At 39.6% G+C, this 16,060-nt stretch overlaps 1 protein-coding gene across 5 annotated transcripts in view; it reads right to left on the reverse strand.

Moving 5' to 3' along the window:
- Positions 1-16,060, reverse strand: part of LOC126866111 (activating transcription factor 3) — a 30,502-nt gene that overhangs the window by 3,638 nt on the left and 10,804 nt on the right. For 2 of the 5 annotated variants that reach the window (XM_050619274.1, XM_050619270.1), the window contains exons 2-3: positions 1,031-1,292; positions 107-243 (exon numbers count right to left, since the gene is read on the reverse strand). In XM_050619274.1, the coding sequence (XP_050475231.1) occupies positions 107-243; positions 1,031-1,268 (375 nt within the window). In that variant the 5' untranslated portion in view covers positions 1,269-1,292. Of the gene's footprint in view, positions 1-106; positions 244-1,030; positions 1,293-2,530; positions 2,696-3,212; positions 3,375-16,060 lie in introns of those variants that run through there. The other 3 variants (XM_050619273.1, XM_050619271.1, XM_050619275.1) reach the window with 3 other exon arrangements.

The raw sequence follows: 16,060 nt of genomic DNA on the forward strand, positions 1-16,060 counted from the left end.
ACTTGAAAACCCGTGAAATCGATGAAACGGCGACTTACAGCGCGGATCGCCCAACATCACGACTGCTTTATCGTATTAACGAGAACAGTATGTGAAGGTTTCTTACTCCACCGCGGTTGTTGTTGTTGCTCGCTTCCTCCTCTTCCTCGTCGTCTGCGCTCCCGTCTTCCTTCTTTGTCTTCTTTTTCGTGTCGTCCCCGGTCCCGTTGGCTCTCCTTTTTGTTTGCAGCGTCAACTTCAATCCTGTGATGTTCAAATACCAGTTAATCGCCTAAACCATTACTAAAAACGATAATATAAGACTTTTGGAATATAAAGTATCGCTCACCAAAATATTCCTAACAACCGTTCGACCGATCAATATATCATTGTCAATATTTGAAATTTTCAACATTATCGTACGTAAAAGCCACTGCAATGTTGAGAACTTTAGGTATTGACAATAATATCGATCGTCTGAACGTTCCTTCGATCTTTCTGCTTTTTTCCAGTCATTCCTAAAAATCCATCAAACGAAAATGTTTTGTTTTTACGAATACGACTCTCTACTTTGTCGACAATTATTCTTCTCCAATTTTCCGCTATCTGTATTTTTACCATTATCTACCGTTCCGCTTTAAACACTGCGAACAACTCATTTTCGTTTTCTGACTAGCAGCACCTTTCTGACGGCCTATTTTTTAAATCGTTCCATTTATAACGCAAGGTAATTTATCTCGAGCCTATTCGCTCGAGTATCTGCACAAAATTTGAAAACCAGAGGAACACAGCAACCGAGTAGCATCACGAAGGAAATGTCTAAAGATCCTTAAAAATACGATTAATTACCGTTATTAGGATTACAATCGTAGAAAGTTCAAGACTCTCTGCGCGGTTACTGTCCCTAGAAAACCAGAATCGCTACCGAATCCCGGATAACCTTGGATATATAGCGAGTTTCGACGGTAAAAGAAAAGAAGAAGAGCAAGAAATTCGGCAACAAGAGAGGACCCTGTAGGATATATTATCAAGGCCACCACCGGATGGCTACCTTCTTTAATGAGCTGACTACAGGTGTGCTGAACGCTCGGTGGGCTCGGCTCACCGCTACTAGTCGAATCCGTACGGTCCCTGCTCCTCTCGTTCGTGTAACCCTCGAAGGGATTGGTCATGGCGATTAGGGAGTTTACGATTTCCGGTGTCCTTGGTGTGACCTCGGCCGCCGCGACACCGAGAAGACCCGCGGCAGCCGTCGGACTAGGGTTCACGTTCAGATTCAGGTTGTACATGGTCGATTTAGATTACCATTTAACCTGGAACAAGAACAGAGATTAAGAGTGCGGATGTGCGGTTTGATGGTTCGAGCTGGTTGGAAGCGAACGAAGTCTCTTTATGGCATTCGAGTTTCTCATAGCGTTACGTTTCGACGAAGTCGACGAGTATATACCAATTTGTCGAATGCTTAGAGAAATGATGGCTATGAAATGGATACATATCGGTTTTATCATAATCCGCAAAATCATTTCGAAAATCTGTTAATCACGTTGGAAAGATTTATTCTTCGTATCGATTCTAGATCCTATCGAACGATTAACAACGAACAAGGACGGAACGCAGATTTCAGAATTTCCTTCCTCTATTTGCAAATCGTAAACAATCGTGAAATAATTCGAAGCACTTCTTTTTAATAAACGTTACTTGTGTACGTGGAGCTTATCGCAGGATCTTATGGCGTTAACGACTCCGCTCACTTCTTTAAATAATTATTTCCGTCGGAAACAAAAGAAAAGCGATCTTTTCTCACGCTCGATCGACAAACAAGTCCGCCGGTCTTCTTGTAATTTCGTGGAATTATTCAATGGAATAATTGAAAAATAAAGGGAACGAGGAGAATACCTACGAAACATAAAAATACAAAAGTCAAATCCGATTGTTTCTCATTTCTGTTTGCTTTATCTTTGATCGAATGTATTTCCAGAGAGAGAGAGAGAGAAAGAGAGAGAGAGTTTTGGCAAAAATGAAACGAAATCTCAACAGTTTGCCCGTTACGTCCTTTCTACGACTCTCGGGAGAATTTCGAACGCCTGATAACTGCAACATCCTTGATTGCGGTTTTTCCCGGACTTGCAATTAATTAGAAAAGAACAGAAGTAACGGAAACTTGTCATTATCTTGAATGGTTTTTACAATCGAATTTATTATTAATTTAACACAGTCGAATGTACATAGGATTTCCATTATCTGTCATGATATATAGAAACAAACACGTATATCACGCAAAATCTATCTTTGTATCGTGGAATTTTATATACAATGAGCTTTACACGAGTTATTATACTTTTTCTTTTCTACATAATTCTTTTTTCATATACTTCGTGTATATTATTACGAAATTTTCTTTCGTGAATTTTTTCAAACGTTTCATACGAATTATTCTGGAAATTTGTTCAACGACTTTTAATTTTTATTCGAAATTAATGTCACAAAAATGATTAAAGACTCGATTTTACTCGATTTACGATTACGAGCTTTTCGGAAAAATGTAACTCACGATGCGATGCTCGAGAAACACGTATATTCGCCATCTACACGTGTAAACGTTAAGAGTTTAACAAACAACGTGACTCGCCGATACATGGAAAAGTAAAATAGTAGTTGGTTAATTTGTAGAAACGAATTAGCATATTTCCACGCGCGTTCAGCGACGATTCAACGATGGTTTACTGGAGCTAACTGGATCTCTATTCCCCTTATTGTGCAGTCTCCTTTCCGGGGAACGAGAAGTTTATTGATACGTCCTTGAAAGCGTGGCTATTGAGCTTGAATCAATGCGGGAACAAAGAGGAATTCAAACCGAATCGCGAAACGTTGATAACGAAACCGGAAACTCAAGATCCTTATCGATTAGCTGAAGCGCGACCAGTTTTCGATCAGCTGTCATAGGATAGAGTATTTTAACTCGACATTCGTCGTGAATCGCGCTGAAAATGATCGATTAAGAAATTTCTAAAAGTCGCGAAATATTCCCAAACCTATGTAAGACAAATACAGCATACGCTTGAAACACGAGAAACGCGCAAATACGAAAAAATGATCTCCGAATCTGCAGCGCGTCAACTTGCAGGAACTTGGTCGCAGCAAGTGATTTTAGTTTCAGTTTCTAAACTAAATTTCATATTCCCCAAAAAATCACATAGATGCAGAGAAAATGCGAATAAAAAACCACTACAAACCTCGTCGCAGGAAGTTGCAAAGCGAAACGTATTCGCGCCTCGTTTCAGCTCGCATATCCTCAAAAAGTTTCAGTTCTCCTGCTCGTTATCTCGGCCACAGAACCTGTCACTTTCCGGTAACCTTTCCAGAGGCAGCGCACACGCTTACGTAACACGATTGGCAAAAATAACGAGGCACAGAAGCGGCACGCAGGACGCGCGAAAATCCATCGTTGCGTGGAGGCGGAAAGGAGGCGGACGAAGAAGAAGAGGAGGCCAGGAAGGGGAACGTTAAAAGCTTGTCAAACGGCCGTCAAAAATACATTTTGACGCGCGGACGGCTCCGCGTCGTGTGTCTGGCGTGTCCTCTAAAACGAAACGCGTCCTCCAGCGGAGGTTTGTTTTCGAGCGTCGAATTCTTCGGCCACCGGCTCGTTTCCAGTTGCCCAATCTCCTCTCCACAACGCACGAGGATCCTCCCTCTACCTCCGACGTTTCTGCCTCTCGTTTTGTGAGAGTGCCAGTTCGATGCACGAGAGTATGAAAGATGGAACAACAGAGAGGGAAATAACGTGGCGTTTCGTAAGAATTTTATCGTTCCGTATTCGGAGCCTAATGCCCTTGCAACTCCTCCTTCGCAACCTTCTACGGTTCCTTCGCCACTCCACCATCTTCCAAGTGGTCCTCTCGCGGGCCTCCTCGGCCTGGCATCCGCCGACCAAAAAGTCCACTTCCTCGGACCGGATCTGGTCTCCTACGGATTCGTCGGTTCGTGGCCAAACCAGCCGAGCAACGTATATACCCACTGACCTATATGCTGCCACGGGAAAACGAGTCAGGGATACACGAGCCACTCAGAAGTCACGTCGAACAGCTTGAAAGATCGAAAGGTAGAAGAAAGTGACAGCTACATGGTGAATTCTTATGGAAGTTCGTAATTTTTTCGAGCACGATTGAAACGGTAGAACCTCGGTGGAAGATCGTTTCGACTATCGACTGTTACAGAAACCATTGTATGGATATTTTATACATCTGTACGATTGTTATCTTCTGATTTCCTATAAACGCGTAAAAACTTTGAATCAGCTGCGATCTAACTCGTCTCCTTGCTACGGACGAACTGACGAACGAAGGTGAGCGATTTCATTTTTAAGAATCCAACTATTCGCCGTGTTTCTTTTAACGAGAAGATAAAAGCCAGAAATGGAGGAAACAAAGGACGACGATTTCAAACGAACGACAAACGAGTGTGTGGGTCTAATTTCCTCTTGTCATTTTCCCTCGCGTATTTATTCACACCGATTAAACGGGAAGATGATAGAGAGGATGTGGAGGAATCCAGCGAATCGAGGCCACGAAGCGGAAGGAGGAAGAACGCTTAGATTTTGAAATTGAGCTCTACGAAAATAGTCGGCCGAGTGGAATCGCGAAACAAAGCGATACATTCTGCGCGTTAAGCCCGAATTTCCATTAATTAACTACTTCTACCTACGTATGTATCTCTTTTTCCATTTTTACACTCCAATCGGAGTTAAATAAATGTGAAAACAATCTTCGCCGAATGGTGCTTCCCGAGACATAGTTATTTTTCTTTCTTTCTTCTTTAGCGTTTTAATATACAACGTTGAAAATTGTTAAGAAAAATTATAACGAGGAGTATATTTCTCTAAATGTTTATTTTCCTTGTCGTTTAGTTATTTATCAGAAGACACTAAAACATTCTACGATTTTCTCTTCCTTTTTTTTTTTTTATTATTATACTGATATATTTTTGCAAGAGAGTTTCAAGCGTTCCAAGAATCTATCTCGTGATGTAAAAATATCTGCACAATACGATATTATGACACGAAAGACATAGAAATATTCCTTTAAATTACGTCAAGTACTCGATTCGTTTAACCGAAATGCTACTTCAAATAATCGATACTAATTAATCTTTGTTCCTGTTAAGTTCGTTCTACGATTTTCCAGCTGTCGGAGAGCTTTCCTTTCTCGTTTTATTATTCCATTCCATTTTCAAAAATCTATCGTATATAGATATGTAGTGTGAAATTTAGCTGTAACTTTAAAATAACTACGTCCGGCAGATATCACGTACTATCGGATGATAAAAATTTCAGAAATTAGAACGTAGAAGATTTATTTCGAAGGTTCGAAGATTCTTCGAGAACGAACTTCCATCGAGAGTTAAAAAAAAAAAAAACAAAAAATCGAGAACCGAAGATGCAACGGAAAGCTGTAACGATCAGTAAAAATCGTTCTGCAAACTCTTGAAAATAATCGGTCGAGTGCAACACACCGATCGAATACGTAATCAGTGCGCGCTTATGTAAAGCTCGAGGGGCGATGCAACGGATTGAAATAATAATCGAAGAACCGAGTTTGTTTGAATGGAAACAGGTGTCCGATCGAAGCCGTCGCCGTTGCACGCTGTTATAAAACGTATAAATAGAAACCGTTTGATTTTGATGTATGCCACGAACAACTCGGTATTCGGCTGATCTCCCGCCGAAACGTTTTCGGGAGACAATGCTTTCGATTGTTGCCACGCGGCAAGTTTCTTCGAAAACTCTTCCTCCGGCCATTTGACTTTCGTCAATAATCGTCGCTAAATCCTTGCCGCGTTATAAATCGCGTTCAACTGTTTTCCAAACGCCACCCAAATATCTGACAAATCTGAGAATCTGACAAAAGCGAAGAATTATCAAACAGTTAGATAAAAACTCGACAAAATAGATGGTTGACACTGAAATACACTGTACGATACTTAATAAAAGCAAATAACATGAAACGTATTATTTAAAATCCAACTCTCAGCTTCTGTCCCCAAATGCCATCGAATTCAAATCATCGCTTCTAAATCTACAAAATCATGTACAGACAAATACGACGAAACGAGGAAAATTGAAATGATAATATTCTAAATTTAAAATTCCGCACCAAGTTCCAAAGCGACTGGCGATGCATCAAAATCCTCGATGAATTCGGTCGAGGCGCGCTTCGAACGCTACAGAATTTATAAGCGCCATTATTATTTCGTCTCGTCAAGGTGCGGACTATTCGCAGAGCGTGGCCTAATAATAAGCTCACTTCCGATTCATAGAGCGCCGCGAGTGTATTATGCGTTTGTCGCGCGTCAGCTTCCACGGACAAGCCGCCTTTCCCTCTTTCTGCACCAGAAATCTTATCGATTTTATCTTCGGCTGCCAGCGAGGAGCGCGGAGAAGGGCACGTAGTGGACAGATGGGCCATTGTTGTCTTCTGGATTCGTCGTGTTCGCGTCCAAGGTACGTTACAAAGGAGGGGAATTGAAAGGCTTTGGGATGAAGATAACCAGTCGTCGAACGTGTTTACGGCGATTGATCTCGACGTCGATGATGGTTCGTGGAACTGTCGTTTGGCTCGAGAGGCGAAATTGGGGAGGTACACGTGTTTGGAGAAGTTCCGTGGCTCTTTAACGGCGAGTGATTTACGAATACGAAAGAAAAGGGCACTTGAGCTTTCGAGAGGAAAGGTACATGTTAAAAATTGATAAAGTTTGCTTTACGCGGTGCGGATGATTACGCGGTAAAGGAGATCTACTTGAGATGTTTTCCAAATGAACATTTCGTTGAAGGGACGAGGCATGTACGCAGAGCATGCACGTTCTAAAGTGAAGATGGCGAGATTCAGTTTGGAATATATTACATGGTGGGAAAATAGGGCGCGCGTTGATAAGTTCTCCCTGTTCTGTACATTAGATTTAACGAGGAAGATTTAGGGACAAGAGAAGTAGACGGAGCAGCTCAAAATTCGATATTTCTTCTTCTATCGTAATCCGAAAAACACGATACAAAACGAAGATTTACGGATAGGAAATATTTCAACGAAAAACACAAAATTATCGAGCGGACAAATTTTTAGAAACTACCAAACCTTCCAGTTATATAGCGGCAGAGTAAATCTTCGATAATCCGAACGTGTCATTCTCGAACGTGATTTATTATCTTCCACTGCCGCTCGAATCGATATCTCTGGCTACAGGCTCAAATCCGGAGATCTTCGTCGAACAGGAAAAAGATATTTCGAAAAACAATTGTAAAGATAAATATCGATAGATCATTGGAAAGATAGAGTCAAAAATAGTAACCCGAAAAATAATGCTAAAAATGTAACCGATATCGCTAAAATATTCAGAAATCTGTTTGAGAATATTTATAGGCAAAAAAAAATTCACAAAAGCGTTCGAGAGGCACGTATAAAGAACGTATGCAAATTTCAGGCCAGTTTCGAGCAGACTGCAGCTCCTTTTCTCTTAATTATTCCACATTTGTAGAGATTATTTAAGAGCCGAACGCTTTTTCCAACGTCTACAAAAGAGATATAGTTGCAATTAAATGTAATTATTAAAATTCAACGAGCGAAACTCCTCCTTTTTATTTTGTTTATGATGTTTATTCGCATCTCGTATATTTATCTGTTACATTTCATTCGGATTAAACGACCTAACTTTCTCCATATTATTTCTTTCATTCCTATTTATATTCTCGCAAATTTGTTTCTTGCGTTTCAACGATTGCATAACCCCGATTTTCCTTCTTTTTCTTCTTTTTTTTTTTTTCTTAATTAATTCATCTTTAAAATCGCATCTCGTCTGTCTTCAAGTTCTGCGTTATCTGACAAGTCTCAAAACTATTCTCACAGTTAACCTCCTTCTAATCGCTCCTTTCTTGGTATCTCTGTCGATTGCTACGTTATAGATATAAATGGTTTTCCATTGAGTTCTCTCATCTTCTGTAACCTTCTTCCTTAACCTTCTTTCGGAGAGATCCAATAAATTAAGACTATAACGTGCACGTTCTACAGCCGTGCACCTATTTATCTTCTAAACTTATACTAAACGCGGCAGAACAAATGGTGGGCCATCTATTAGCAACCTATTCCAAGGTCTGTTGCGTAATATTTAGGGAATTGTCATATGTTGGAAAGATAAACGCTGGTTTCGCGGAAAATTCGCGAATAGAGATCAAAGAAAATGTGGACGAAAGAAATTTCTGCGGCCTTTGACGAGAACCAGGTATTATCGATGATTTTCCACGCAGCTTAAAGTAAAGCGTACGATGCATCGAAGCGGCACGTAACGAGCACGAGTCATAAATACACCAGGAACGATATATATCGAAGGTGCCCCCCCCCTTTGCCTCAAAAGCGGCGAGACGCGCCGAAAATCCTGGCTACGCGCGATCGTCTTTCGCGTGCACGGGACCCAGCTGGCAATTAATCTTTCCACGATCTTCTGGTCGACTCGTTTTCCTTCGAACATGTGCCACGGTTCTCACCCTAAATCCCGTCGCGCGTGACGAAACTTCCACGCGCCAAGTTCCGAGCCTTTTAATTTGGACGGGAAAGAAATTCGAACGACGAATAAAGAGTCTACTAATTACGGCGAATTCGAGGTCGTTTTGTATTTTCACGCGTAATACACGTGAAAACAGTTGCAGCGTTAACGATTAAAAAGATTCTCTTTACGTCCTAACGTGGCACGAAATGTTTCTGTCGAAAATGACAACGTGAGTTGTCGTGCTCGCCATCTATATGCAGATGCGTTAGTTACAAGAAATAGTAACTAGAGGACGATCCTAGTTACAATCGATAGATTTAATCGATAGGCTTGAGATGTCTTTTTGTTTTTTATAAACAAAAAATTTTTTTTTGGCTCACAACGGTGTAATAAATTTATCCATTCAATAAAATAATAACTATTGTAGCCCCACCTCTGAGTATAGAAATAACAACAGTTTCCTTCGATCTTAAACTTACGATAAACTTGCTTCGAAAAGAAGCCAAAATGAAGTGCGAATATCCTTGGTGTTTAAATAAATACCGATCGCCCAAGTGCGTTTTGCAATATTACGTAATTATTCTGCGTTCCACCATTGCCAGCACACGATGTAACGATAACACGAAAGAAGTCTTATGGTGGCTCGTCGAAAGTCTCTGTAAAGGAAGATCTCGTGTATGTAGATGAACGGGACGAGGAAAGAGATGTTGAGAAATCTGTCTCTAACGAGAGAGCGAGAGAGCTTGCGCAACCGGTGCCCATCTGGCCAGAAAGCTTTTATCGTGCTTTTTCGGTACGGTCGTCGACATAAGCGTGGGCAGCCTAATTCCTACGGCTGTCGTTTCTGCAACATACGCGTTCGACCGCCGATAGACAGAACAGACGACCATCGGCACGACCCCTTCCATCCATCGAAATCCCATGAAACTCCTACGAAACATGCGACCAGCCCACGAGTTTACGAGCGACTCGATTCCCTGGAACCGTGGAAACCAGCCTCCAAACAGCCAGGAAAAAAGACGTCGAGGAAGAGAAAAAGATCGTAACGAAGGGCTGTGAAAGCATAGGAACGTGAGAATTGGACAAATTTGGACGTTCGGCAGCGTAGAAGCGCGTAAGTTCGAAAATCAAAGGGTTGGAAAACGCGCGACACCGGCTAGCTACTTGGACATTTAAAAATTTGAACCTACGACCCGGGGAACGTAGAACCTAAAAACCTTGGAATCTGTGATCTTGCAAGCGTAAAAATTTGTAATTGCGAATATTGGAATCCGGAGAGTATGAGAGTCCAAGAGTCCGCGATACGTTGAAAGACTGTGAGAATAAGTAAGCAGAAGATCGAAATGTTTGGAAGTTCCATTAACAGGAGACAGTGTGACGTGCAACAGACAAGATACGAGTCTGTTTTTGATGGAATCATCTGCTATAATAATAAACCTAACAGCGTCTTGGTAAATCAGGCTTTTCATTGCTAAGCTCTGAGAGAGCTTATACATAGAAAAGACCACTGTATTTTACAAAATTCTTCTCGAAACTGCACGGTATAACCGCACAATATCGTACGTGCATCCACGTGCGCGTTATAAACGATAAAAATTTGTATTCTGACGCAGATAAAAAGGCTGCAAGTCGATAGAAACAGACAGTATGATCGATCTTCTTTAAACTTACGATACTTTCGATAAACTAACGATAACATCGATGAAAACGTAAAAAGATACTATTTTATTAGCGGTATTTGCGATTAATAGAAGATATTGCAGCAGATATAAATCAGAATCAAGGGAATTTAGGAATGCCACTGTAATACTTCCAATTTTCCACGCCCAATTAATCCAATCATCAAAGTATCGCTTGCCAACCTAACGTTCCAAGAGGTTCTTTCAACAGATTCTCGAATACAGCTACATCGTTACAACAACTTTGTACCGCTGTTTATTATTTCAGCCACGCGAGCAAAAGAATAATTAGACAAATACAAACGATGTTATTAAGAACCGCGGAATAAGTAGAAGAATTATCCTGCGATCATCTACCTGGCAGTATACAGGGTGGTTGGTAACTGGTGGTACAAGCGGAAAGGGGGTGATTCTACGCGAAAAAAGGAGTCGAAAATATAGAATAAAAATTTGTCGCTCGAGGCTTTGTTTTCGAGAAAATCGACTTTGAATTTTGGCTCGGTACGCGTGCACTTTATCGCGTCTCGTTATAACGGATCTCACTGTAGATCGTCGTCTCGATGGAAAAATTTAAAAGAAATTAAAAAAAAAATTTTTTCGCGTAGAATCACCCCCGTTTCGCTTGTACCATCCGTTACCAACCATAATAGACATATAAATACGGGTTAAATTGAAAAAGCCGTATCGATTATTATTATAAATTATAATTATCACATCTTGTAAGTGAAGAAAATTCAAGTGGCAAAGGATTATATACTGGAATTCATCGTTGCAACAGAACGATCTCGAGATAGCTATCTCGAGATGGACGTTTCAACGTCTAAATTCTGTTCAGCGGCAATTTCCACCGGTTTACGAGTCTCATTTTCATAAACATTCAGCCAGGCTTCGAGTTAACGGACCTCACGAGAAATAGAAAGAATAGTGAAATTCGAGGCAAGGCCGTCGTAAAAAAAAGAATGCACGAGGGGAAACGACGATAAAGCACGAACCTGTTGGATGGAACAATACACGTTGGCCAAGCGATTTCAACTAGTTGCGAAGGTGAGAGGTCGCCGCGGGAGAAAAGAGTTCGAAAAGTCAATGCCTCCGAGCACTTTGTGCGCTTGTCAAACTGTTGCTCACGATCACTTTCTAAAGACACGAATTTCGTGGCCGACCAACTTGCTTCTTGCCAACTTCTTTCGCTCGAACATCGCCGAAGCCTTCGGAATAAACATCTTAAAAATTCCAAGGTTAGATACATGAAACATTATAATCACGCGCCTCTCTTTGTCAAGATTCTAAAGATTCCAAAAAAATTGTAAAGCCACAGATCCGCGTATCAGGTTTATTTTGGACGAGAAGAGTAAAGGAACGTGAGACTACTAGGCTACGAAATATACTTTTGTTTGATAATTTTGTCATTTGATACACGTGCCTTTCGCGGTATTACGCGTTGACAATGAAAATCTAGAATTCCAGTTGTGTCAACGGTGTCGAGCGATTTTTCGCTTTCACTGTCTTAATATTTCTACTTTGCAAATGAAGATAGAAATTTTCTTAACGAAAATCTTCTCCGATTAGTTAAATCCGATAAGAAGAAACTTAAAATCTCGAACAATTCTCTGTAATATCGAATCAAATATCAAGTCCCCTGTCTCTCGTCGAACCGGATAAAAAGATCTCGCGAGATCCTTTTTTCCGCTTCGCTATAACAGAAAAAGAAGGGGAAGGAAAAAAATTCAATTTCCTCTGGTAATTTATCGACGAACGGAAAGAAAAATCGTTGCGGATTGGTTTTACCTTTCGGCACGGCTTGGCTGTCGCACAATTAAGCCCGTAATTAAACGGAACATCGAAGGAGGGTGATCAAGATCGAAACGAGCTGGTTCGGAAAAAAAAAGGTCTGAAATTAGCGTTACACACAGAGAGAAAGCAGATTCCGACGAGGAACACACTGTACGAAGGGACACGGGAATATTACGACGCTATCTGTCCCAATTATACGACTTTAATTACGGCAAATTACTTTACCAGGAGGCACGATGAGTTACTCACGAAGCTAGACTATAGTTTTACTTTTACAAGCTGTTTATCGATCCACGAGCAGACCTTCCTCAGGAAATAGTCTCAACCTCCATTACAGGTTGCATCAAGGTAACATTCCACTTGCAATTATTTTTCGATTACTTTACGTTATTGAATAATTTGAACGTTATCGTCTCTCATTATGATTAGAATACAGATATAGATTACATCAAACTTTGCAGTATAATTGAATTTTATTGCAAAGAGGAAATTTGTCGATTCTATAATGAAATAGATTAATTTATAATTTTTGTACCATTTCTTTTTTCCACTCACAGTTTTATACTTAATCGGCTTAAACGATATATAAATTATTTCATTTGCATTGTTCAGTACCATCTACGTAACTTTAACGTTGTTATAATGTTGTTGTAACAATAAGGTTGTCTTAATGGATTACCATTTCGTTTCTAACAACATGGGATTCGCGATACAGTATGAAATGCTTCCGTGTACATTGAACAGAACAGCAGGGTTTCGCATAAAGTTTCATTTCTATCGTCAATCCATGCCGGAGATATGCAAATGTTGAAAAGTTAGCGAAGTCTGCACGTTAAGTGTAGCTAAATATGCTAAGTGACCAGGCAATTAAATCTGTCTTAACGTTGTTTTAATTAAGGGGAAGATAAAGAAAGAAATTAGACTCTTTGTTTCTACGAATAGTCGAGGATTCGGAGAAACGTATTCCACTTTCTTTATTTTTATCGATTCGCAGCCTTGTGGTCGAACGTTCAGAGGGCGATTTAATCTTTCGAGCATGGCAGTATAAATCACTTTATCCGTCACGATAGCGTGCTTTCCTTTTCCGTGATAAGAGCGAGAATCGTGTTTCGTATAGAAAACAACCTTGTAAATTAAAACGTTCCTTCTTATTACGATTAATCGCCGGTGAAATCATACGATTCGCGTCCGCCCAGTATTCTATATGATTAAACGAAAAAGAGCAAAACACGAGATACAGAGGACACCTAAGAAGTCAAAAATACGATAACGCATAAAGAAACTTAGGACTCTATTTTATACAAAATATTTTACTGCAGTAGATTACTAAATCGCGCACGATGATTGAGAACCATGTACAAAAGCATACAGCATATTTTACATAATTTACTTATAATTCTCAATGAGAATTGATTGTAAATAGTCTACCAAATAAAAAAAACAAAAGAGCATATTTTACATAAATACATTAGGAAATAATACACGCGCAATATTTTCTGTTTTATATTATTTTATTGGATTACGTATGGTCCATTTTGCTCTATTGGAAAATTTTTTATTTTTTTTTTATTTATTTATTTATTAAAATTACAATCAATTCTCGCGTTGAGAATCTATTGGAAAATAAAACAAAAAATATTGTGCATCTATTATTTCTTCATAAAAGAAAAGAAATTTTTTGGGACAGCCGAATATATACGTTTGTTATATTTCTTCTCGTAATGTCTAGTATCATTTGCTTCGCTTTTCAACTTTACCAACTACGAGCAATAATAATAAATCGCGAATGTCTATGCATGAACGTGTAAATCTTCTATTGAGTTGGCAACTAAGTGATTGCGGATTTTTTCAATACCACCTAATGACAAAATCCGCAATCACTTAGTTGCCAATGCGATATTTTCACTACACGAAACTTTGATATTCGCAGTAACAACTTGCATTGTATGTCCAACGTTTGGTTGCCAAAAAAATTGCATTGCTTATAGGAAAAGCTACTATTTACCACAGAGGCTTACAACTTACGAGCCCAATTAAAAACAAAGAACAAAATTTTTTCTATATAAGAAATTCGACTGCAAAGAGGTAAAATACGCATAAATTAGAGTACTTCGGCTTGAACGTGATTCAAGCACCTAATCCAATCACCACCGAAGCTCGAATTGAGTTACGAAAGCGATCGTCGAACGTATCTAACCGAACGTTTCAAACGATTCGACGAATCGAACGAGTTGATTGCTGAAAACGCCGAACGGTCCTGGCGTTTCCTACGCACGCTCTTCTCGCACACTATGTTTGGCGTTCGTAACGAAATTTATGCTTCCTGTCCGACCGTAATGCGACCACACGCTCGTTGCCTGGCCATATAATTTACATACGCTGCCGGTTTGCGCGCGCTTTGTCTATGATCGCGTCGCAAGGAGGAAAGAGGAGCCGAAACGAATTTACGTTTCGTGCTTCTGTACTGCGTGCACGCACGTTTGTCACTATTATACCGATTGGTTTATTACTTTGTTCGATAGAGATAAACCAGCTAAATTGAGAAATAACTTCTTCGATATGCTATTCGATAGAAAATTCGATTTAAGGAAATACAAATAGAATTCGACGCTCTTAACAGATTATTATTTCTTATTAAATAATCTTTCACTTTTTTGGGCAATTCTTTTCGAATGGAATTTATTAGACTTCGTTACGAGAGAGAGAGAGAGAGAGAGAGAGAGAATAACGAAAGAAATTCGTGATAACTAAATCTGAATTTCTTCGTGACATTTCTAAAAGTTATTTCAAGAGATTCGATTCTGATCTTCTACTTTCGTGGATAATTTTTTCCATAGAATTCCTTGATACTACTTGAAAAATTCTGTGGAGATGAAAAGGAACGAAATGAGGGTAGAAATGATTAGAATGCTTTAGTCTCCACTCGATTGTTTTTGGAAAAATATAGACAGTTTATGTGATTTATTGTAACTACTGTAAGTTTCGTATTTTTGGCTACTAAGGTAGTTTGATCAAAAAGTTTTTCAAGAATTTGAAATGTTTGCAAACGTTCGAAAAATTCCTTTAGCCCGATAAAAGATAAATATCGTAACAAATTGTCTAAAATACGTTCTATCGTTAAAATACTAAACGTTAAACGCTCGATAAATTCTTTCGCCTGTAATTCAATTCACATAGAAAACTTCCAATTTATAGAAAAATGATGACACAAAGAATGCCGGCTTCAGTGTCGAGAATGTAACCTTGATCGTATTCCCTAGAAAAAGTTGTATCAAGAATCGCAAGACGCTAATGTTACATCATAATTTGCACGGGACAAAGTGCGCACGTAGTGCACCTAAAGCAACAAATAGATGTGTCATTGGTGGATTTTCCTGCTTCGAAAGCAACGATGGAATTTTCGAAGACCATGATTCCCTTTCTAAACGATCGCCACACGTTGTCCGATCTTTCGAAGAAACAGTTGGGTAAGGAACAATTAATGGAGATTGATGCCTCTCGAACCCGCATGCTGTTCTCCCTTCTCGGAGAATCGTTCTCGACATACGGGCGCAAATTTGTATCTTAAGAACGAGTCGAACCTCCTCACAAAGAACTTCTAAGAAGCTACAAACTCGAAATTGCAAAAATGGTTCTAAATTTGGGAGAGAAACGATTCTTTGAATTCCTCGTAACGACTACGTACGTTCAAACGCGTTAAAGAGACAATTCTTTCGTTTAAATGAAAAAGGCAAAGATTCTTTGTTAATGTTCGTTTGAAAAATTTCAACGTAAATTTCCTCTGCGGAAGAAAATTCTTCTATACGTTCGCGCGAATAACGGAAAATTGCCTTTTTAGTTTTCTTTCAGAAATTCGTTGAATTATTCGCAAAAATGTCAACTTTTCAACGATTCTCGTCGATGATTCGTGCACGAATCACAGCAGCGTTCCCTTGCAGCGTTTGTTTGACGATTCGTCGCGAGATTTTCCCGTTGTGTCATAACAGTTGAACACATTATTTCGTAATCAGAGATATCGAAAGTGCTCAGGTGTACGAAGCCGCGATGTTTCTGAAAAAATGAAAAACGTCACGCGCAGC

Source organism: Bombus huntii, chromosome 5, assembly GCF_024542735.1.
Source record: "Bombus huntii isolate Logan2020A chromosome 5, iyBomHunt1.1, whole genome shotgun sequence".
NCBI lineage: Eukaryota > Metazoa > Arthropoda > Insecta > Hymenoptera > Apidae > Bombus > Bombus huntii.